This window comes from Carettochelys insculpta, chromosome 13 (genome assembly GCF_033958435.1).
Source record: "Carettochelys insculpta isolate YL-2023 chromosome 13, ASM3395843v1, whole genome shotgun sequence".
NCBI lineage: Eukaryota > Metazoa > Chordata > Testudines > Carettochelyidae > Carettochelys > Carettochelys insculpta.
Window position 1 is genome coordinate 3,381,519 of NC_134149.1, and position 24,297 is coordinate 3,405,815.

General features: G+C 44.2%; 1 protein-coding gene across 4 annotated transcripts in view; it reads left to right on the forward strand.

Moving 5' to 3' along the window:
* The window catches only part of DOCK11 (dedicator of cytokinesis 11), a 136,004-nt gene extending 112,151 nt beyond the window's left edge, over window positions 1–23,853 (forward strand). For 2 of the 4 annotated variants that reach the window (XM_075008070.1, XM_075008071.1), the window contains exons 45-54: window positions 51–108; window positions 2,096–2,202; window positions 2,364–2,486; window positions 4,184–4,297; window positions 5,191–5,337; window positions 6,598–6,808; window positions 8,365–8,555; window positions 9,906–10,006; window positions 11,529–11,667; window positions 23,229–23,853. In XM_075008070.1, the coding sequence (XP_074864171.1) occupies window positions 51–108; window positions 2,096–2,202; window positions 2,364–2,486; window positions 4,184–4,297; window positions 5,191–5,337; window positions 6,598–6,808; window positions 8,365–8,555; window positions 9,906–10,006; window positions 11,529–11,667; window positions 23,229–23,351 (1,314 nt within the window). In that variant the 3' untranslated portion in view covers window positions 23,352–23,853. Of the gene's footprint in view, window positions 1–50; window positions 109–2,095; window positions 2,203–2,363; window positions 2,487–4,183; window positions 4,298–5,190; window positions 5,338–6,597; window positions 6,809–8,364; window positions 8,556–9,905; window positions 10,007–10,906; window positions 11,018–11,528; window positions 11,668–23,228 lie in introns of those variants that run through there. The other 2 variants (XR_012647363.1, XM_075008072.1) reach the window with 2 other exon arrangements.
* Window positions 23,854–24,297: the final 444 nt, after the last annotated feature.

Sequence of the window (24,297 nt, forward strand, 5' to 3'; positions counted from 1 at the left end):
AGAGATTCCAGCAGAGGTTGTAACGGCTCCAATTGTGTTGTATTTTGCAGGCTGCCATGTGTTGTGTCCATGTCGCAGCTCTTGTTGCTGAGTTTCTTCACAGAAAAAGTAAGCATTTGGGAGAGGGGAATGCTGTTTTCACCTTGAAGTTTACAAGTTCTCCAAATGTTTTCAGGATCAAACTCGCTGTGAGAGAATTGTTTCAGGATCTGTTGGGTTCTACTAAAATAGTGAACTTAAGGAAAAACTACAGAGTAGGAATTTACCACACAAATGCCAGTCTGAGTTTTCCAGCACCGGACTGAACTATCCTAATCCATTTAAAAATGGGTTCCCCTGTGTTTTGAGCATGTGGCGCATGTCACTGCAGAGTGTTCAAAGTCACATGCTCCTTTGCAGAAGACACACAGTCTAAGTGCAGTGAAAGAGGAATTGGTTTATGCCCTGTACAACTTGATAAAGAGCCAGTGGTGGCAGGGGACATTTGTGGCTTATTGCAGAACAGGAAGTTTGGGGCAGACTGGTTGGTTTTAAAATATCACCATTTTGCAAGTAAGAACAAGGTTGTCTTTTGAGAAAGTCCTTCCTCTGATAGTTAATGTGCTGCACGCCAGCTTGTCAGCTGCCTCGGACCTTTTAATCTAAAGGGCCCCATTGAAACTGTAGCTTGACTGTCTGACTGCAGTTGATCTGCAAAAACTAGAAAAAAAGGTGCAAAGAGGAAAAAACTTTGGTTTTCAGCTGCAATTTGCAAAGGTGAATGATGGCTCCTTATCTCTGTGCTCTGAGAGTCAAATGTAACTGGCTTACACTGAGTTCCACCATTTACATATCATGTTAATTGAAAATGTGCCTGGTTACGTGTCCAAAACGTACATGGTTGCAACAGAAAGAGTACTGAGATTTGCAGCCAACTCTGTTCTTCTGACTGGAGAGGAAGGGACGCTGAAGCCAGCAGAAAAGGCAGAGGAACCATTCCAAGGGCTGCATGAGTTAGCACCACTACCAAACTGCAGAATCAAACATGGTCTTGCCCATGGCTGAGGGAGTATTCTCAGTTTCAGAATCCAGGCTGCTAGAGAGAGGCAACCCTGCACGTTCCTTTCCCTGCACTCCAGCACACAGCACTGAGCATCACTCAGCTTGGCCATTCAGTGCCCAAACACATCCTGCTCCTTCTCTTGTCTCCCTCTGCATCACAGCCACGTCAGTGGTTCATGGATGACCTTGCAGCAGGCTGGAAGCCATGCAGTAGCTGCTAAGTAGGAAATGTGTTCGTTGTTTTGTTGTCGAGGAAGCCAAGGCTGTTAGTCAAGGAGGACATTATTCCAAGAAGAGGGGCCCTTATCAGATGGATTAGGCTGGAGTAGAAAGGTGCATGAAGGAAGTGGCTAGTGTCCATCAGAGGGAGCAGGCCAGCTGGCCTTGCTATCAAACAAACCCAGCTGCTGGATTAAGCCACCGTCTCAGAAGACATGCTAGTTTGTTAAACAGTATGACTGACTCAAGGGGCAAAGTGTAATTAGTTGATATTCCCCCACATCCTTGCAGCTGCAGAGGGTTCATTTGGAGGCTACACGCTCTACTGTGCTGATTCAGCTATTCTGATTCCGTTCCACCCTTTGAGATGCAAAAGCAGAGCAGCCTGAAGACCGTGCTTGTCCTTTGTACACTGCAACTGGTTCTTTTACAGGCATGCTTTTCGATAGTCATGTGTTTATTGCAGTAGCAGCTAGCAACCCCCACTGGCGTCTGAGTGCCATTGGGCCAGGTGCAGTACATGTGGCCCAAACAACCTAACAGTCCAAAGAGAGATGGAAAACAAAGTTTAGGAGGGGAAAGAGAGGCACAGAGAGGAGATGTGACTTCCCCAAGTCACCCGGTCGGACTGTGGCAACACTGGAATAGAACCAGTGTCTCATGACATAAATGCCCTATTTGCTGGACCACACCACCTCCCATGCTGAGGCATGATATTGTATATTAACTATGCTTAAACCAAATCTGCTGTATATAAGCACGGTATTTCATACTCCACATTACACTGATGGATAATATTTTCATTCTTACTCATTTTTCTTTTTGCCTCCCGCAGAATTGTTCCCTAGCGGCTGCTCAGCCTTCCGGAAGATTACGCCCAATATTGATGAAGAGGGAGCAATGAAAGAAGATGCTGGGATGATGGATGTTCACTACAGCGAGGTGGGATTCCAAAGCGCAGAACCGTCAATTAACTAAGTCGTTAAGAATCAGTCCCCAGCTCTTGTGCTGTGGAACTTCTGTGCTGACATCTTTAAAGGAACTTCCTTCCTCTCCCTATGATTACTTAGCTATGAACAGCCTCCATTTTGTGCTTCCTGCAGGAAGTCCTGGTGGAGCTGTTGGAGCAGTGCGTAGAGAGCCTGTGGAAGGCGGAACGCTATGAAGCAATTTCAGAGGTCTCCAGGCTGATCATACCAATTTATGAAAAGCGCCGGGAGTTTGAGGTATCTCTTTGAAGTCTGACGTGTTATGGAGAAGTCCCCAGGTTGCCTGGTAAAAACATTCCTGATTTGAGAGTGAAGAACAGATGTGATGGTGTGTATTGTGTCTCTTGTGGGCGCTGCATTATTGGTGAATATTAATCAACATAACGTAAAGCAAGAATCTGGAGGGTAATAGTTCCCATGAGAGGCTGTAGACACAGAAGGCCTCATAAATAGGGACCCAATTCAGGAAAGGTTTATAGCTACCATACACATCACAGATACCCATAAAAGCCCCTTTTTCCAGGGACCCTTAGACTTGGGAAGGCTTCAAAAAAGTCAGGAGTTTTTAAAACTGGATGAGTCCCTTCCTTTGACATAGGGGTAGTCGATGCCAAGCGAAACCCAGAACCAGCAGAGCACCAGCTGTCCCTAGGCAAACATTTTTCCCTCTTCCCCAATGGATACTTGTCTCTCCTGTGTTCCTTGATCTTTTTTCCAAGAGGCAATGCACCACAATGTGTCCAAGCCCACCTCAGCAGGACCTCGGCCAGGAGAAGGTAGTTGTGCCCTATGTATAGGCACCTGCTGCTTTGCTGCAGACCATGAAAGTGAGTCATTAAAAGCAGATAAGGAACTAGAAATTAACTGTCCCTACATCGTGCATTGACCTGTTGTTAGTGCACAGTTGTTGCATTTCTTTGTGGTTCATGGCTCCATGAATTGTGCAGGCATGTTCCAAAATCAATGTCATTTCTGGCTGTTTAACGTAAAGATTGACAAAATATGAGCTATGCCCCAGTATGCAGCTGGGTCGGTTAACTTTCCTGAGAACAGGTGGGATGTACAAACAAACCTGCATTTTTCTGGCTTACCAGTGACACCCATTGTTTTTCTTTATCCTGTGGGCCATTGGCTGCTCTTGGCTGAGCCACTTGGCCCCATTGCAAGCAATGCCTATGTGTTTGAGGACTGAATTTGGTCACGGGATGTTTGGGGACATCTTTCAGTTCCCGTGACTTTAGGAAAGGAGAGGGAGTGAAAGAATGCACCAAGACAGAGTGGGTTACACAATTTTTCTCAGGGACTTCAGTGCTCTGTTTTGCCAGGTTTGAAGTGGACCCGTTTTCTGCTTTTCCTGGAGGTTTCTACCATATTTGTCACCATTTTCATGCCAGAATTGTTACTGACATCTTATACAGGAGCTGTTAACCAACATATTTTGTTTCCTGCAATCCTGAACTTTGGTAAACAAATGCATTGAACAAAGATTTTGAATATTGTAATAAATACTCTGATTTAAAAAATAAAAATGTCACTGAAACTCTCAGAAAAACAAAGTTTCAAGTAAAGTCAGCTGTTTCGAACTGAAAGTTCAGTTTTCAGAAGAAGGGCTGTTTTTATTAGAAAAACTTGGAATGTGAAATCTCTCCAGCAGCTCTGCTTTCAGAAGCTCCGTCCTGTAACAGAGCTCTCAACCCAGCAAGGCATTTAGGTGTGTGCTAACATTTACCAGGAAGAGCCCTGTTGCAGTAAATGGGACTGCTCTTGTGCTTAACATTCAGCATGTGCTTGAGTCTGGCATTTGCTAAGGAGCCTCTGTGCTTTGCTTAATCTATACAAGAGTGCTCAGCATTTTGCAGGGTCAGCCCTGACTTCTGGTCATGTAATTCTACTTTAATAATGATGAAACACACCTGCCTTTTTCTGCTTTCCAGAAACTTACTCAGTTGTATAGAACACTTCATGGCGCTTACACTAAAATAGTGGAGGTGATGCACACAAGAAAAAGACTTTTAGGAACCTTTTTCCGAGTGGCCTTTTACGGACAAGTAAGTACATAGATCAATCTGTCAGTTAACTTGCCCCCCAGTACCCTGTCTTTGCAAACCATCTCATCCAAGAAGCCTTCCAGTTGCCTTGAGCACTACTTTCTTTAAGATGCTTCTGTATTTTGGTCACCCACATTTTTATATAAACTCTTCATAAGAGGGCTTCTGTGCCTTTTTGCTATATTAGTACAAAGCTTTATGACGTTGAGTGGCATACTCAAACGCAGTCGACTGATTTAGGATGGGAGTCCCATTGATTTTAATGAGATTGTGCCTCCTAAGTGACTTAGAGGCTTTTGAAAATCCTATCCTGTGTAAATATAGCTGTAATAAGTAACAAAGTTTAAAAAAAACAGTTTGGATTACTCAAGCAATACAGAACCAATAGCAACTGTGGATATTGCCTTCTGCTGAAAATTGTTGTGACTTTTCAAGGTATCAGCACTGATGTATTTGGGGGAAAGGTCTGCTGAAAAATCGATGGCACAATACGACCCATTGTTATTACAGTTTGACATTCTCAGGCAGTGGCTGTCTGCAATACACGTAGTCTGACGCCTCTCACTTTGGACTTCTATAAAACAAAGGACAGAATTCCTTTTAATAAAATGTAAAAGGAGCAAGAACTGGGTTTAATTTTCTATATACTAACTACAGTTACAGTAACCAGATTAAATGGTACTCAGCCTTATTCCCAGTACAGGTTCCTGATTTTCATTTTAAAAGTTTCACAACTTTTCAGGTATTACATCACGGGGGTTGTTGTAACATACAACCCTGTCTTCTCTAAGGAGTGTTTATAAAACACAGTTCAAAATGAGCTTTTTAAAATAGAATACTTGGTGATGTAAAATCTCTCCATTCACTGCCTACATTTTTCTGATTAATACTAGACTTTCTTTGAAGAAGAGGATGGCAAGGAATACGTCTACAAGGAACCCAAACTGACAGGCCTCTCAGAGATCTCCCTGAGACTTCTTAAACTTTATGGAGAAAAATTTGGAGCAGAGAATGTAAAAATTATCCAGGATTCCAATAAGGTGGGGTTAAAGGGCACATGGTGTCCCTGAGTCGAGAGAGTCCTGCTTGGAAGAGTGAGCACTAGGCTACGTCTGCATTACCTGGGAGATTGACCCTGAGGAGGTCTGTCTTCCAGGGTTCGATTTCGCATGCTTGGGGGAGAAGCACAATCTATTGGGTCAGCAGTTGACCCCCTGTACTCCTCACTGTTGCAACAAATAAGGGAGGTTGACGGGAGAAACTCTCAAGTCATCCTTCCTTAGTGAGGACAGCTAGGTAAGTTGATTGCAGAAAAGTCGATTGTAGCTCCACAATTGCCATAGCTAGAATTGCCTATCTGCAATTGGCTTACGTGGCTAGTATAGACTAAGCCTTAGGCTTCAGAGTAGAGAGGGTAAACGAAATGGAGGCGCCATGCTAACTTGCTCCTCTTTTGGACCGTTACCAGGGAAGGAGACCAAAGCTACCTTGACCTCCTCACTCCAGTGGAAACCCCACCCCTTGGCCCTCATGCAAATATCACACAGCTGGGCCCTGTGAGGTCTGAAGAAGGCAGCTCTCAAATGAGAGAGAGAGAGAGAGAGATCTGGAGGGCTTCCGGGTGACAGTGAAAGAAGTATTCACTCATGTTCTGCACCCTCTCCAGACTGAGCCCAGCAGCCAGAGAGCAGGGAGCAACAAGTCTAGGGGCAGGACTGGCCGTGGCTGCTCAGGACCTGCCAATCAGGGACCAGATGCCCCTTGTCTCTTTTGCAAATGCCTCCCCTTTTCTGGACAACGCCTTCAGGTTCCCCTAGTGCATGTTCCCTACATGGGAGTGTCTCCCCTGCCGCAAGCCCTGGATCTGCTTGTTCTTCTGAGATCGCATAGCCTGCTGATTTTTCACTGAACGTAAGCGTTAGTCTTTTCAGCACTTGCACTCGGTTTGGAACGTCTGTCACCATTACCGGGTGTGACTGTGTCTTTATTGTGCTATGTGGGCAAGTCAGGGCAGGGGGTTACCGTCTGGAGGTGCTGGGAGCAGCTCGTTGCATAAGCAGCAACTGGATGCTGTCTGGCGAAGTTCAACAAAATGCTTGCGGAGGAAATTCGTCGAAGGCCTATGTATCACTTCCACCCTTGAAATAAGAGTGTAAGTGGCACTAAAGTGGCGTATAGGTTCTCTGGTCCTCTGCATGGGGTGAATTACACCCTGATGGGTACTGGCATGACCCTCTAAACTGTTCAATAGTGTAGTCTGGGCCCCTTTCCTCTTCTAGTAAATAACTCTCCTACCACAGGTGAATGCCAAAGATCTTGATCCCAAATATGCTCATATTCAAGTGACTTATGTGAAGCCCTACTTCGAAGACAAAGAGCTCTTGGAAAGAAAGACGGAGTTTGAAAGAAATCATAACATTAGCAGATTTGTATTTGAAACCCCTTATACCTTATCTGGGAAAAAACACGGCTGTGTGGAAGAGCAGTGCAAAATACGGACCATCCTAACGAGTGAGTATGACCCTCTAACTAGCAGGCGCTAGGACTCCGCAAGTATTGTTTCAATACACAAACCACAGCTGATTAACCCCCCAAAATGGTAGGAAGATCCCCTGCAACTTAGAATCATGCAGAATTGTTCATTTTGGTGTGTTACTTTTTATTCCCACATACAGAATGTTTAAAGTGTTAGCTACGTACAGGATTCCATCCTGGTACTCCCAGGGGGTATTCTGTGCCACTGCATGGGTGCATAATTCATGTCCCTCCTCCCCCAGATTTCTTTGCTTCCCCACAGAAAAACTACTTGCTGATGGGTAAGCGCAGGGAAGCCATAAGAGCGGTCATGCACCCCTCCCGAGCTGCATGGATGCGTCCTTGTGGGTAAATCACTGCGGGGCAGAGGGCTGGGGATGACCAGGTAGTGCTTAGTCAGACCCATCTGAGTCTGGTTCAGACTCATCCCCCCATGCATCCAGACCCCCAATGTCCAGACTCTGTCCCCTAAGCCTCCCCATCCCCACCCAGAATCCCTCCCACTGAGCACCTGTACCCAAACTTCCTCCCTGCAAAGTCCCACTCCTGTGCACTCAGCCTTTCTCCATGTCGCCTGGGGTGGGGAGCACCCTGGCAAGTGGCTCCCACTCTGTTCTGGGCCCCCCATGCTCAGACCCTCACCTCAATCAGCCCTGCATCCTGTGCACATGAACAGCCCCAGCAAGTCACCAGCATATGGCCCTCCACTCTGCTGAGTCCTGACCAGCTGCACCTGGATCTCCGTCTCACCACGGCCCATCCCCCCCAAAATCTGGACCTCTCTGCTGAGCCACCCAGGCTCCCCCTGCAGACAGCCCATCCTCCTCCACCAAACTCCCCACCACGAGCCCCAGCCAGCTTCACCTGGGAGTCCCTTTATCTAGACCTCCTGTTGAACCTCGTGCCCCAGATCCCTCCAGCACCTGCATCTCCACCCATACCAAGCCTCTCCACACATGGATCCTGCAGGGCTGAGCTGCCCTGCCCACACCTGGTATCCTTGGCTTGGAGGGGCCAGGCCCTGATGGGCTTCTGGAGCAGCCCCAGCCCCTGTGCTATGTCAAAGTTGTGTGCAGCTCACCAGCGAGCCCCTGCCCTGGGAATAGCAAGAAGCTGCAGGGGTGATCTCCACCTGTACTCCCCCCTGCCGTGCTGGAGCCCCCACATGTATCTGCAGCATTTTAAAATACGAGGCACAGTTTTAATTTCGGTGCATGTGCAGAACTCCGCATGGCCCAGAATTCCCTCGGGAGTCTCTAATGAGTGGGCATGGAAGACTCTCCATGTTTTTTTCTGATCTGATTTATTCAGCCTCTCCGCTTCCACCTCCTCTTGCTCATGATTGTCATTGCTATGGATGACATCCTGACTCCTCTGGAAACTCCATGGTCAAACTATTACCAGCTTCAGCACAGTCCAGATTTCACCTTAGTTCTCCTCAAGAGAGGGAACTGTCCACATCTGTTCCATTAGTTTTTGGGAGGGGCTCTGCTGTGAAGACTCTTCAGACTCCTATTCTCTTTGTTTAATAGCTTCGAACTCATTTCCCTATGTGAAGAAGAGAATTCCGGTGAATTACGAACAGCAGGTTAATCTCAAGCCAATTGATGTTGCTACAGATGAGATAAAAGACAAAACGGCCGAGCTGCAAAAACTCTGCTCTTCCAATGAGGTTGACATGATCCAGCTGCAGCTCAAGTTGCAGGGTTGTGTTTCTGTACAGGTAAGGCCTGTTACTGCTTATCATAATGTGTGTTCATGCACAAGATCTTGAAATCATTATTCTTGTTGACAGAGTAGAATATTTACCTTCCAGAAATCATTAACTAGCTCATTGCAGCATTGTGGGCCAGACCCTGATTCCACTATTGAATATAGTGCTTGCCAGTGTAAGTCAATGGGACTACTCTTGGAGTGTGTACTGTGCCCAGTCATGTTAGAAGATCACACCCATGTGTATTTGCCCATTATTTGTTTGTGTCGAATGTTGGTTATGTTTAACGACTCTGAAATACTGACCTGTAAGTGGCAGATAGAAACAGGTTCATGAATCCTGACCGGTCCCCTGTCTTGAGTGGGAAAGAGGTCACTCCCCAAAGGGAAACGAAGGAATGTTAATTTCTTCATTTATCTTTTTGTACATAAAGATCATAAACAGAGTGAAGTCTAGCAGAACCCTTTAAACAAACCACTAAAGGAACACACAATATAAATTTAGAGATATCTGAAACTTCAAATTTGTGTGTAAAATTGCCTAATGCAGATAGCTTTGTTGGTACTTTTCTTCTCTGACAGTGATTTTTAATAAAGAAAGCAGTGAGCACAGTTATATCGAGACTGTCTGCATCATCTCAGTCTATTATTTTACTGTTATTTCACGTCTACCCTCTGATGACAACGAGTATTGTGGCTGTAATATTAACATAGCAAAAGTTTGGTAATTTTTAGTTGTGTTTCTCCGTGTCGATATGATAAAATACATAATATTGCTGCTGAGGCCGGTATGAAATGTAAAACACCCGGGTCCACTTTTCATGCACATAATATGGGACTTTTGGATGGCAATAACTAAAAACTTTATTTCTTTCAGGATGTTTTTTAAATATTAGCAATAGAAATTGAACAGGACTGAAAGGTGTATACTAGGAGCTGGCCTCTTAAATTCAAACCAGGAGTATAGATAATGTAATGCCTTTAAACAATTGGGGGAACAAAGGGAAATATTTAAAATATAGCAATATATTTAGCAATGGCAGTGTTCATTGTGTTGCTTAATATCATTTATTCTGTATTAAGGTATGCGTATCAAGACAATATCATCATAATGTTTTATTCTAAATGTCTTAATATATTGGTAAATAAAATGCTTCCATCCCCAAAAAAGGGAAGCCTAACGCTTTGAACTATAAGTGCCTCTGAGTTCTTACATAATCAGTATTCTAACACTGCTATCCCATGATCGTATTGAAATACAGACTTAGTGGCATGAAGTAATATGTCTAATAAAACAACCTTTTTACCCTGTGAAATTAATCTAAAAGCTGTAGCATAGATGAGTTCTCGTATTTTTCAGGTTAATGCTGGCCCAATGGCCTACGCTAGAGCTTTCCTGACTGACAGTCAGTCTAGCAAATATCCCACTAAGAAGGTGAATGAGTTAAAAGAAATGTTCAGGTACGTTACTGATTAATTGAATTGGCCTGCTGGCCACAATGCTGTCTGTGACTTTTCTTATATTTTTCATGATCAGGCGTAAGATTTGAGATACCAGTTTAAAGATTTGGTGCTATCCTTCTGATTTTGGAAGGAAAGCAGTTTCCTGGCCCAGAAGTATCCTGACCGGAATGAGTTTACCTAGTCAGAGTTGTAATATCTTGCTTTCTTCTAAACCTGAGCCCAAGCTCAGCACCCTGTCCCATACTGTCTCATTGTGTTTAATACTCCTCTTCCTTCCTCCCCATTATCAGTCTGTCTGTATCCATCCATTTGTCTCTTGTATTAAATGGTAAACTCTTTGGGGCAGGGACTCTCCCTTCATTCTGAGTGTGTACAGAACCTAGTACAATGGAATCCTGTTCATTACCAGAGCTCCTAAGTGCTACGTAATACAAGTAATAATAAAGACACTAGCAGTTGCTGCATGCTAAGGCTGATTGTTTTTAAATCTAGACCTTTCCTGGAGCTATTGGGGCCCAGTCAAACCACGAACACAAAACTGCTAAAAGCCTAGCTGAGAATCAGAGGCTTGGTGTGCTTGTTTATTTTTTTAAAATTGTTTTTTGTTTCCTGATCTTTCCAGAGAGACTTGTCTAGGGGAATAGCTACACTGGAAGGAACTTTAAAATATTTAAATCAATCTATCTAATGGTCTGTTACTCTCACTACCATTGCTAATTTTCCAAGAGAGTTGATTTCAAACTAGAATTTGTCTTGCACTTGTTTGTCTCTGCAGTCTTAGAATGCCTCCAAAGAGATAACTAAAGCCACTAACCACCTAACTTCCCATCCTCCTTCCAGTTAGGACCAGTGTAGGTTTTCTACCACTTTTCTCCTCTCTCTCCTTTTTCTTACTAGTTCTCCTTTGGTAACTAGAATTCCTCCTGGAACATGAGAGACACCCAGACTTGCCTTCTGCTGCTGCACCCTGTTGATGGCAGCTGCCTCCCTCTCCACCCGTGTACAAGGGTATGGGAAAGTAGGCGGTAGACACTTCTTTCCTGTCACCTTTGGGGCACTGGACATCCCCGGGAAGTATTGAGGGAGCAGCTCCTTCAATTCTGCTGGACACTTAACCTGGCCATGAAAGAAAGAGAGGAAACCTCTCAGACCCCTAATGCTGCTGCGCAGTCTTGAGGTCCTGGCAGATGCTGTCCCTTTCATGACAGCAGCCTTTGAAAGGCAGGCACACATGGCTATCCTTTCACCGCAGCATCAGACAGAGGGAGAAAGGGCCTGTGAAAGAGAGAACTTTGTCTGTGAGTAACAGGAACAGCTGGAAACAGAAGACAAACATTCTGTTTGCTCTCTGCCTCTGAAGGATAACCAGCCGGTTGCGTTTGGGATTGGATGATGCCTTTGCTTGCCCATGGGGTGAATTTGTAAGCAGTCATCTGTATCTGTTTCGGGTTTTTGTCTCCATTCTGCAAATCTGAATGAGAAACAATAATACCCAGTGCCTATTTTTTTTTATCCCCAGGAAATTTATTCAGGCCTGTGGACTTGCTCTGGAACTCAATGAGCAGCTCATTAAGGAAGACCAAGTTGAGTATCATGAAGGACTAAAATCAAATTTCAGAGACATGGTGAAAGAGCTTTCCAAGATCATCCATGAACAGGCATGTATTAAAGAGACTCCAAACGCTACACTGCATTGTTATCTATAGCCCTGGCGCTCAATGTAGTGAAATCACCTTCTGTGAGCAGCTTAGTGATAGAAAGTAAAAGAGGTGTCATCTGACTTGAAAAATTCGGTGGAGTTACAACTTCAGTGGAAGGACACACTTCCATCTTCTTCCCCCCCAGCAGCTAGGTTCAGGTCCTCTGGTTGGTGGAAATGATGATAATACAATATCTTCAGAAAGGGGTTGAATTGGGTATCATTTGCAAGCCCGTTCTCCATGAATTTAATGGTACCAAACAATGCTCCCTCTAATCTTTTCCATCCATATGCAAAATAAATTTTTATGTGCACCAAGGCACATGCAAATGTGAACCACCAATAGAAACAAAAAAGTGAGCTGTGAGTACTCTGCTAATCAGTTGGGTGACATCAGACTCTCTCCTGAGCAGCTGTACAAGTGCACAGCTTACAAGGAAAATTGATGTGAAACACAGGAAACTGAGAACAATTAAGTAGATACATATTTGAGGAAATGTTGAAAAATCAATGGTTTTTTAAAAGTTTACTTAGCTCAGGGATGTATTGCTTACATGAAAAAGGACATTGATCTTTGGTAGTCCTCAGGAAGTTATCCTTGATGTGTAAGATTTGAAAATGTTTATTCATTGAAGTCATCTCTATCTGGGGCATCACTAGACCCATTGTCACACTGATCATCATCCGTATCATGTTTGGACTTCTCTGTACAAGAAGGGCTGCTGGCCACATGTTTGCACGTTGGTGAATACCTGGTCTTTGTGCACAAGCATTTGATTAGCTGAAGGATTGATTCAGGAGCAGATGGTATTTCACACGACTAGTGTAATCAGTCCATCTTCTGGTGCCCCTTTGTGCCTGCTATGTAGTGTTCCCTCTTTTTTTTTTTTTTCATTCATGGGCAAAAGAAATCTTGTTATATGCACCAAGGCATGTAGAGATGCGAACTGCTAGTAGAAATACATGCAGCCAGTTGGGGACACTCTGCTGAACAGCTGGGTGGCACCTGAATCCCTCCTGGGTGGTTGCCCAAGCACTCTGCTTACAGGGAGTACTGCTGATAAGGGTTGGTAATTTTGGATGTGTTCCATCACCCAAAGACATTGCAGTCTTCATCAGTGACTGTCTGAGCTGTTCCAAGCAGCTCTAGAGCAAGGAGAGAGTCTTTGGAGGCTGAAATAAAAGCTTTACAGTAAGAGAGTTTGGTATTTCCCACCAACCTCCAGGAGCAACAGAGAGGTCACCATGTTAGTCTGTGTTCTAACAAAACAAACCAGCAGTCATGTAGCACTTTAAAGACTAACAAAACAATTTATGATGATCTGATCACCTAATAAATTATTTTGTTAGTCGTTAAAGTGCTACGTGACAACCTCCAGTAAGGTCACGTTCTGAATGGGCATGGAGACCAAGCTCTGCATGGGCCATGTGACAGGAACAAGTCACTGAGGGACACTGATTCTGCTCCTCAGCAGGAGGCACAAACGAGAACCTTCTGAAAGTCTTGGGTAGCATCCATGTGACATACCGGGGTGCAATCCAGACCAGTCTGAGACTTTCTAACCCTCATCCCGTGACCTTAGGTGCTCTATAGTGTCTCACTGCTGTAGCTCCCACCTGGACTGCTCACAAAGAGTCTTCAGAATGCAGCATGCAAGCCACTTCCTCCCTTTCTCTCTCTCTCTCTCTCTCTCTCTCTCTGTGTGGGCCAATGGAAGTGACAGGGGAGGGGGTGGTGCCAGCACCGAGTGCTGCCTAGTAGCTCAGGAGCCACTTCCCTTAGCCAGCCAGAGCCCATGGTCTGGATCCATCCCACACCTTGCCTGGATCAGGCCTGTGATGTTCAGGGCTTCCCACATCCCTGCAGGGTTGCGAGCTCTGGTGCCCCCCATGTGATTGAACCCCTGCCAGGGGCATAAGGGGGAAAGGAGCTGATCCCCAAGCCTTGCGGGCTGGATCCAGGCAAGCTCCAGGCTGGATTCAGTCCAAAGGCCATCCATTCCCCACCCTTGCATAGGGTGTGAGTGCAGGTTGCAGCACTAGACCATCTGACTCGTGCAAACATCTGGAGTTCCATTGCTCTCTGTGGCACCGATGACATGCGGGATAATTTTAACATCTGCCTCTTCATGAGAGCTACAGAGGAACTGCAGGGAGCAGTGCAAGGCAGCAGCTTCGTAATACCATGTTTGACATGTTGAAACTGCATAATAAATGCCTTTTGACTTACCACAGAAGAGGCAGGTGTTATCTAAACAAGTATAAGTCAAGTCCTGCCCACAGCTGGCACTTGTTCCATCAGTTTTGCTGTTGCTCAGCATACCTTCTCACTGCCTTTCCCATACCCTTTTGGTATGCATGTCTTATAGCTGGGGAGGAGGGGCTTTTTTGGGTCAGAGGGCCACTGACCCACAGAAAAATCAGCTGGGGGGTGAGGTTGGCACATAAATGTGAGAAGCAAAAAAAAAAAAAAAAAAAACCCACAAAACACGCACTGATACGGCTCCTGACTGAGACACCTCACTCCCCTCACCATGGGTAGGAGGGTGGAGGAGGAGAGACTGAGGTGTTCAGGGCTTCCCCCGAGTTAGATTAACACTTCAGGTGGAAGGGTGCTTTCAAAAGCAGGGTTTCCTTTCAAATGAACCTCATCTACATGGCTGTTTTGGCATTCGAAATCAGCTGTTCTGAAATAGAGATCCCATGTAAGCATGCAAATGAGGTGTGAGATATTTAAATCCATGCCTCATTTGCATTTCCAATTGACCACATTTGCATGCCCCCTCCCAAAAGGGAGGGCCAGTGTAGCCACAGCCATAGTGTTTTTATGAATGGATTGCAGCATCTTAATTAGTGCCTCATTAAAATGCTTCTGGCATAGTAAAGCTGAGAGCTAGTAACACTGAGCTGCTGCTTTTTTTTACCAACAATGACAAATCAGCTTGATGCACTCCTTCCATTTACAGTGATCCATAACATTAAAAAATGATTCAGCTGTCAAGTTCTGAGCAACAACTGACAACACCGTACTGGCAGTCAAGGGCCACAATGTACTTTTGTGAGGGCAGTGTGTTTCCCATGCCTGTGCTGATGTATAATTACTAAAACATTGATTTTTTTTTAAACATTTAGTACCGTTGTGTTTGTGGCAGAAAGAACATTGGAATGAAAACCAATTTGACCCATTTTGGATGGCATCATATTACCAATTCAGTAAACCCTCACTTTTACAGACCTCAATTTAGTGGACTCGAGGAACAACAGATGTTCCCACCTCCACCCGTCGTTCCCGACATTCACTGGGGTCCATAAAATCATACCCCGCCTGCCCCCCCGCCCCACAAAAATGTTAAGGCTTACTGCTGGTGCAGCCTGGAGGAGCAGCCACCTCTTCCACGGGAGCCGCCATGCATACATGGCAGCTCTGGCGGCGGCTCCTCCAGGCCATGTGGTGGCTCCTCCAGCTGCACGCAATGAGACAGCTACAGCTGCACATCAGGGCACTTCCAGCTGCGTGGCTGGGTGCCTGCAGTGGCAGCGGCTGCTCTGGTGTGCGGCAGGGTTTTATTCAGGGGGGCAGGCTGGGGCTGGGGGAGCCTGAGTGGGCAGTAAACTCTTGCATATAATGGACTTTCAGGAATAGCGCGCAACCTTCCCCCGCCATTAGTCCATTATAATGAGGGTTTACTGTATTCACACCAAGCAGAGGACTTCAAGCTGGAAGTGAAGGAGAGGAGAATAAGTCTTCCCTCCCATGCTACAGAGGGTGACCTTCTTGAAATTACGATTCTGTAGATTTTTGCAAATCCCTCACCTTCTTACAATGAATTTGCCCACAGAATTGCACTCTCCCAGGTGGGGATATTGTCTGTCAAGGACATAAAGAACGTGGATTTTTCTTTGTGCTTGAAAACCAGCTCAAATTCATTATTTAACTGCATGATGTAAACCCACGGCCCTGAATATGGAAGTGTGGGTGATTCAGCAGAGAGAACTCTAACCTGTGGGTTTGTATTGAGCCTGTGTGCGTCATAGTGGAATTGCTGTTCCCTGTGCTTCAGGGTTCTGTCTCTGTGAATGCAAGTAGCTCCTATCTTGTCCATGTATAGACATGAAAAACTGTGCAAGTTTTTGCAGGAGTACAGTAAGAAGCCTTGGCTTGCTAACAAGTAGATTAGTTACATCTTGCCTATATAAATTCCTTCCCCCTTTTTTTAATGTTCCTTGCTTCTTGGTCTAAGCAGCAGTGTAGTGTCTGCACCATTAAACAGAACATATGAAACCCTGGAAGGAATGAAGTGGGTGAGAGGCCATTAGCTATTCATATGGTGTAAGCGCATGTTAGGAATCTTTTGGCCAAAAGGTGTTGTGTAGATGTAATCTGTGATTAATAATAGCATAGTCTTCACAGATGCAGAAGACAACATGGTATGAGATCAGAAGCCGGTAGGTTTTTTGAAGTGATCTTTCTACCTCTGGCCTCATAATCTTTAATTTAGAAAAGAAAGTTAACATAACAAAGTTATAGTGTCAGATGAATAGTTATGTTTGAACTAATGTGTTTCAAAACTGTGTCTACACTGCGATATAAAATTGAATTTCAAGGTGTTAGCTCGATATTAAAATGTGACTGTCATCACACTTAATACTATCAATTTGATTTATTGAGCCGTAACACTGATTACAAAATATTGATATTACAGGACAAATATAGTGTCAAATTCAAATTTAAAATCTCGAATCAAGGCTAGTGTGGAAGTGCCGTGTCCTTAATTTGAATTTATTAGACTCCAGAAGTGTCCCATATGTATCCCACAAAACTATATGGTGATCCTTCAAATATGGCTGCTTCATTCTGCACTGCTTTCAGATGTGCAGGAGGAAGGTTGAAGTAAGCCCAAGAAGTTTTGATTGAATTTGAATGGGAATGCAGCAGCCCAGCCCTGCAAATATAAATGGTGCCCATTATGAAAAAACTCCTTTCCCCATTACATCACACCGCATCAGTAGCAATTGCACCACATAGGTAGCAATTTTCGGTAACCCATGTACTGCAAACATGGACACTCAGGGTAGTGATCTGACAAGCATTTCTCAGGCTCACAAGAGAGCCCCAGCTTGGACTCACCAGGAGATTCTTGATCTTATTGCCATTTGGGGAAACCAGTCAATGGTAAAGAAACTTCAGGTGACCAAAAATTGTGGCAATCTATGGCCAGATGGTGCATGAGATGACTGCCCGGTGCTCAGAAGCAGCTCCACAGACCTGCTGCTATTATCAACAGCTACACGTGCTTAAGGGGAGCGACCCCGCCATGGAGCCCAGTCTGAATTACAACACTTGTGGAGGCCCTGGTATGGAGTTAGGGGTGAGCCCAAAGGAAGAGGGCAACTGAGAGGAGGAAAGGGGCGATGAACAGGGGACAGAGGAAGTTGTTCCAGACAGCCCAGAGCTCTTCACCATAGACTTGGAACTGGTTCCCTCCACACTGGTCCCTGATCCCTCTGGAGCAAGCAGTTCAGGTGCGTGTTTATTCTGCAAGCTAGAAGCGGGTTGCGGGTGGGTATAGCTATGGGGTTCTGCATGGGTACAGTTTTGCTAGAAATGGTTGTGTGCCCCTCAGAACAACATGTAAATGTTTCTTGGGCTGGAGCGCTTCTCCTTTTTGGAGATCTCCTCAGATGCCTCATCCAGGCACTCTTGTATTTTTTTCCACATGGTTCTTGGATAGGCCTGACTTCTTGTGGCTGTCAAGGTCACGCCTTGCCATGCCAGGCAACCAGATAGTGATCTGGTGTTATGGTGCCACACAGCATTTTAGCAAATTTTGCAGGCTTTTGGTCACACCGCAGGAGTAGCTGTTTTCTTCATATCTGTTAGTTTTAGGAGGGTGATGTCTTCTTTGGCAACCTGCAAAAGCACAGACATTTGCATTTTTTAAAATTTTTATTAACATGCTTCCCACCCCATAGCTGCCAGGTTCTGCGGGGCTTTTCCACCTCCCATGTCCCTTTCCCCCAGCATTTCTTTTTCCAGCATTTCTTTGCATTTTTCAGGACTCCCTGGTGCCACACAGCAGCCAGGCTTTGCTGAGCTTTTCCCTTCCCATGACCCTTTCCCCCAGCATTTCTTCTCTAGCATTTCTTTTCATTTTTCAGGATTCCCCTGCGGCTGCTAGGCTGTGCTTGGGCATTTCCCCTCCCATATCACTTTCCTCCAGCATTTCTTTGCAGGACTCCCCAGCACCATGCAGCTGCCAGGCTCTGCTGGGCACTTCTCATCCCATGCCCCTTCCCCCTGCCTTTCTTTGGATTTTTTTCCCCTTTACACTATGTTTATTGTACATTGAACCCCTCCATACAGCCATCCATTTTTCACTGCCACAGGAGACCAGGCCAGGACTTTGCTTTGTAGACCTCCCCTTCCCCCACAAAAGAGGACAATTGCTTATAGCGTACCATGTCCACAAAGCAATGTGGTGGATAAATGATGGCAAGTGATGCACTGTAAAATTCATGGATACTATCCCATCCTTAATAACCCATGAGTGTCTTTCAAAAGTATATTTTCACTGATAGTACACACAGAGACCCACTCATTGCACTTCAAAGCACATTATGTGAATTGCATCTTAATTTTGACATTCATTTTCCAGACCCAGTGCCCAATGTTCCAGAGAAAAATTAAAGATGGAAGAAATGCAATCAAGATCTTATCCTGCAGCATATTGAAAAGACTGAGGGTAAGCACACTAAGCTGACAAAAGACACTGCTCAGTGGCATCACAGTGCAGCTGAGTCGCGTCACAGTCAAGGAGAGTTTAATGAGAGAATGCTTGATCTCCAGCAGCAGCAAGTGGCAAAGATGAGTGAGGCTGCTGCAAAGCAGACTGAGGTCATGGCAATGATCGTAATGGCCATTACTGAGAAAACGGAGATCCTGCGCTCCCTGCTGTGGCTGCAGAGGGATTCCCAACCCATCAGCAGTTGTCGTCTGAGGATAAGTCGCCTACCCACCATCGTTGCAGTCCCCACATGTGGGGAGGGAGGGCAAGGCTAGCCTGCTGCTCCAGCCTCAAGGGCCACTGCAAAAAGCAATTCAGGCATCCTTGAGAAGGATTCTTTTCCCAGCCACTTAAACTTCTCCTCCCATCAAAATAAAATCATTCCTTTGAGCTTGGTGTGATTTCTTGTCATGCAGGAGTTGGTGGGGTGGGACACAGATCAAACCACAGGGGCTGGGGCTGAAGACACAGCTGCCCAGTGATACTCCCTGGTCTGCAGCAGATGCATGGCTGAGGGAACCAGGCAGGCTGGTGGGGGAGTGCTGAAGGCAGAGCTGCCTGCCACATGCATTCAACTTACTGAAACTTAACCCCACTTCCAACAAGTAAAAGCATTCATTCATTACAGCACAGTATGATTTACTGGCATCATGGTAGAGAAATATATCGGTAGCTTGTGAATTACAGATCCATCATAAAGCTGTGTTTTAAAGCATCCCTTATTGCTGCTCCCCGAGCATGGCTACTGGTTGATGTTTGTGTAAGCGGCTGTGAGCAAGCCCTGCCTATGGCCTCTTTTTTGGAATTCCAGATTGATGGGAAAGTCTCATGCCTTGATTCACATGTTTGTGCAAAACAGCGCACACTGTAATAACAGTGGGGACATTACCTTCAGAAAGGTCCAAACGTGTCAATAAACATCTGAACCTCACTTTTAAATGTCCAAAAGCACATTCTACTACCATTCTTCACCTGCTAAGTCTGTGATTAAAGTTTTCCTTGCTGGGGTCCAGGCTCCTGGGTAGGGTTTTGTAAGGCAGGAAAGCAGAGGATAAGCAGGGTCACGCAATATGACAATGGGCATCACCACATTGCCAATCTTGATTTTTTTCTGATGGGGGGGGAAAAAGTCCCATGCAGGAGTTTTCAGTACAGTCCCAAATTTCGGAATATGCGCACATCATGAACCCTCCCTGACCAGCCAATGTTGATGTCAGTGAAATGACCTTTGTGATGTACCAACCCCTGCATCACCGTGGAGAAGTACCTCTTTCAATTTATATACTCCAAGGCAAGGTGCATGCCATCTATTGCCTCATCGCAGTTAGGAAAGCCCTGGGCAGCAAAGTCATCCACTATGGCCTGTACATCTCCCAGGGTGACGATCTTCCTGAGGAGAAGCCAACAAATTATATGGGTCACCTCCATCACCACGGACCCCAGTGTAGATCTGCCAACCCCAAACTGATTTGCTACTGACCGGTAACTGTCAGGCATTGCAAACTTCCACAGTGCAGTTGCCACTTGCTTCAGAATCATTAAAGCTGGCCTCATTTTTGTGTTGCTGTGCTTCAGGGTGTGCGCCAGCACATCACAACGTTCCATAAAAGTGGACTTGTGCATGCAAAAGTTCTGCACCCACTGCTGGTCATCCCAGGACTCCAAAATGATGTGGTCCCACCAGCGTGTGCTGGTCTGACAAGTCCAAAACCGCCACTTCACTGTCAGTAATGCAGTCATGGCAGCCAGCGGCTGTGAGATTTGCTCTTCCAAATCATCCTCAGTAGCAGCATTTATATAGTCAACCATCGCTGAGTTTTGGAATTGAAGGACAAATTGCATGATAGCCACTGTGGTTGCCGAAATGATCTGTGTTATGAGTTGGAGCATTTATGGATCCATGCTTGCACTGAAATGCTGCAGCAGGAAATGGCGCACTCTCCAGTTCTCTTCTCATGCAGTTATTGATGCTGTGAATTCTGGGATTCCAACATAAAACACCACAAGCAACCAGGGCTAAGGCACTTTGGGATAGGTACCCACAATGCACTGCTCACGCTGTCGAACTTGCATAGGGTAATGGGGATGCAGAGATTTGACAAGGAAAAAAAGGTTGCTCGAATTTCAAGAAACTTTGTAGACACTTCATTTGAATTCATAATATCAAGGTTAAATATCTGAATTTATTAAATATCAAATTTATCTCGTAGTGTTAGACACAGCCAAAGTGTTTGTAACTTCTGATTAAACAAGATGTTCTCAGAATTTCCTAGTCATGTTACACAAAATTGCATGTCTTGGCAGTTTAGAATACTGTATATAGTTTGAGTTGAACACGTTAAATCAAAATTATTTTACCTAAAATAACTGAGGAGAGGGTCTGCACACAATCTGTAATTATTTTTGTTTTGTTACAGTTCCATTTATTTGTGTTCTGACTTTACCATTTAATAATCATAAACATCACTGCTGACTCTCTTATAATATATTTCCTCCAATTCAGTTGTAGCAAAGCAAGCTCTGCTAATTGATAGGAAAATATATGTAAGCAGTAAAGTATAACTTGCATCGATTTGGCATTTGCAAAGCAAGCGCAACTTATACCAGTTTGGTGTCTGAGGAAGCCAAATAGAACCTTGATATAAATGACTGTAATGTTGGTTCTGTTCAATGGGACTTTCCTTCTCTTGTGCTGGGGCTGAATTTAGCCCTGCCAGTGTTGGGGGAAAAAGGCATGTGTGGACGGAAGAGGGGGGGTTGCTGTCTGCTTTCTTACATCTTGTTATTGCTTTTTCTGCTACCTTCCCCCTCTGTGTTTTCTCCACCTGTTACCCACTTAATACCGTTTACTTCACTTCTGCATTTTGTTCAGACATGTTTACAGGAGTTGCACCTGCTTACTCCAGTCTTTTTGTAAGTAAACCTGACCTAGCTCTTTAATTTACATGCAGCTGCCAGAACTTGAGGTTATTGTTTACATTCTGCAATATTCAAATGGCAAACAAATCAGCCCATATCATACCCTAGCATCACAGCAGTAGGGGATTCTTGGAACAGAGATGCATTGTTTATGCTCTTTATTGTCTGAACACATTTAAAAATCCACTCAACTTGTTCTCTGAGGAATGGGCCAACATATTAATGCATTATCCGCTGTTTTCAGGTTAAGTGCTAGGTAAGAATATTAACACTTTTCAATAATGAAGTTCCAACATTTTGAATTGTATAGAATGAATGGCCCAAGGCTTCATATACAGAATTGATCTTCATGCTTGTATTACTTATGACATGTAAACGATAGATGGTTTAAATCTTTTATGTATGGAAATATCTTTACCAGTTTTATCATAGTGAACCTCTCTTCTGCAAACTTCCTGAGTTAAACACAGAGGATGAAACTGGGTTAGTTCAGAGGCCCAATTTAAATTTTAAAAAATGGTTGCTTTTTTTTTGTAAAATCAACCAACAAACAAATACTGCTCCCTATTTTGATATAGGAGGGAGAATGGAACCCAACAGTTGCCCCCCGACGTCTGATTTCAGGTCACTTAAGATAGGGAAGAGAAGCTCCAAAATTGTGAGCTGGGGAAGAGAAAAGTAGACACACAAGTAGATGGAGAAATGCAATTGGAAGGACACAGGGAGCCAAAGAGACAAGCAGAGCACTAGATGATCCCAAAACGGGCCAGATTCTGAACTGAGTTCCATCAGTGTAAATCAAGAATAATTCCTTTGGCTTGCCTGTGCTCCACAGAATGGATGCTGAGCCCTCAGTTGCCTACTGCAAGAGAACTCTAAGGCATAAAGGTACAGCAGGTAGTCTGAGGCAGATCCCACCATGCCATGACTTGTTTGGCAATCAGTGCAAGATGGGTGACACAAACATTCTGAATTGCTATTGCCAATTGCTTTTCAGAAGGGGGAAAAGGTTTTTATTTGAAAATACTTTCATTCAGAATCTTCCTTTAGTTGTATTTTAAACAGCCTAAACACATTTCATGTAGAGTCACATAAACAATTTCATTCAACTTGAAACAAATCTTTACTTCTGACTTTACCAAAAATGTATTTCAAATCTGACCCAAAACTTTTTATTTCCAAAACTGACAGTAAACAAACAAACAAACCCTTTCTTCACCCGCTCCACAGCCATGCTCTCTGAGAGAGTGACAAAACCATTTTTGTCCTTTCTATATCTGAACTTATGCTATATTTACCATCCCTTACTGACTCCCATTGTCAACAAATGGTTGGTTTGCTTTTGTAGAGAAGACTCAGAACTCCCACCTATTTAAATGGGATCTGAGCACCTTAGAATCTTTCTAGCCTCAGGTTGTACAAGCAAGTAGGTCCCTATCTGTGTTTGTATTTTTTCCCTTAGGGTAGAGAAGCCTGCAAGGCTATAAAGCTAAATGTACTGAAATCAGATTGAGAAATATCAGTTCTGAGCTACTGTTAAAATATACAGATATCTCAGTAATGAATTCTTAGTCTTGCCTCTCTTTCAGCTTAAGTCTTTTCTCCTGAAATCTACTTAATATGTATGTATTCATGCTCTAGTTACTGAATAACCATTCTTTCTCATTTCATTGTTATGCTGCCTTGGCACCCCAGCTATGAAGACAAGATTGGGTAATGCTCTAACACTTTTGCTTTGCGTATCTTTTAAAATAGTGATATCACGAGTGAATGATGAGCTGAAACTTGATTTAATCACTACATTGTTTTTGTTTAGATTTACCAAGAAGATACTATACATTCTTCCTGGATGCACGACTCCCTACATGTTTTTTGCGCAATCAGTGGAACATCTGGGGACGGAGGTTATGGCTCACTTAGATCCACTGCTGAAATATAAGGACAGTTACATGTAAAAGTAATAATTTACAGATATTTCTCAGGAATACTTGGAGCTGTGCAAAGGATGTTAAAATTCAAATGAGTAACTAGTAGACAGTATTATTTTCCAAAAGTTAATGTTCTTTCCAACAGGGTTCTTGCTTACTTTGCTGAGCAATATTAAAAGTGCCCAGACAATTGCACCACTGTGCTTGTTTTGTACTTTTTTTTTAGTTAAATATATACAGGACACAAAAGGTGTTTATTGAGGTATGTATTGAATTGCTTAATTATGAGCTGAAATTGTAATGGTACTCTGTAAAGTTGTAAAATGGAATATAATAAAGTGTAAAACTGCTTTATAAGTAGAAAACAGAGTACAATATGTAGATATTACCGTGTGCATTATTTTCTGCTAGATTCCCAGCCCCTTGTGAGCATGGACTATGCAGATCAATGTGGTAGCAAAAGTGCCCTCAGAGTACTTGTAAGCAGCAGTGGCACTAGCTGTTTTCCTAGCCATGGTGGAAAACATTTTCTCTGCCCCCTGCCCAGCAGTCAAACATCAAATATATTTTTAAAAGGCTAAGTGGTGCCCTGTGGAAGCTGGCACTCAGGGCAAGAGCTCTGCTTGCCCATCCCTAGAAATGTCCCTGCTCATAAGAGCTCCTGCTGTGATAGAATGTGATTTAGGCTGTATATGTTACCTGTGCAGCACGAGGAATTGCTGTATAATAACTAGACTTGCCTAGTTTGAATCCTGCATATTTCACAATTAAAACCTAATGCAAACCCACATAGTTCACAGACAGACACTCCATCTGGTGACTCAGAGGGAATCCTTGTTGAACTGCTGGGAGACCATCTCATCTGGTGTTTTGCTTCTCTTAAACTGTCTGATTTGAGGAACTGCCATTATCATTAAGTAAAATCTCTGAGAATATAATCCTTTGTTCATATAGCCC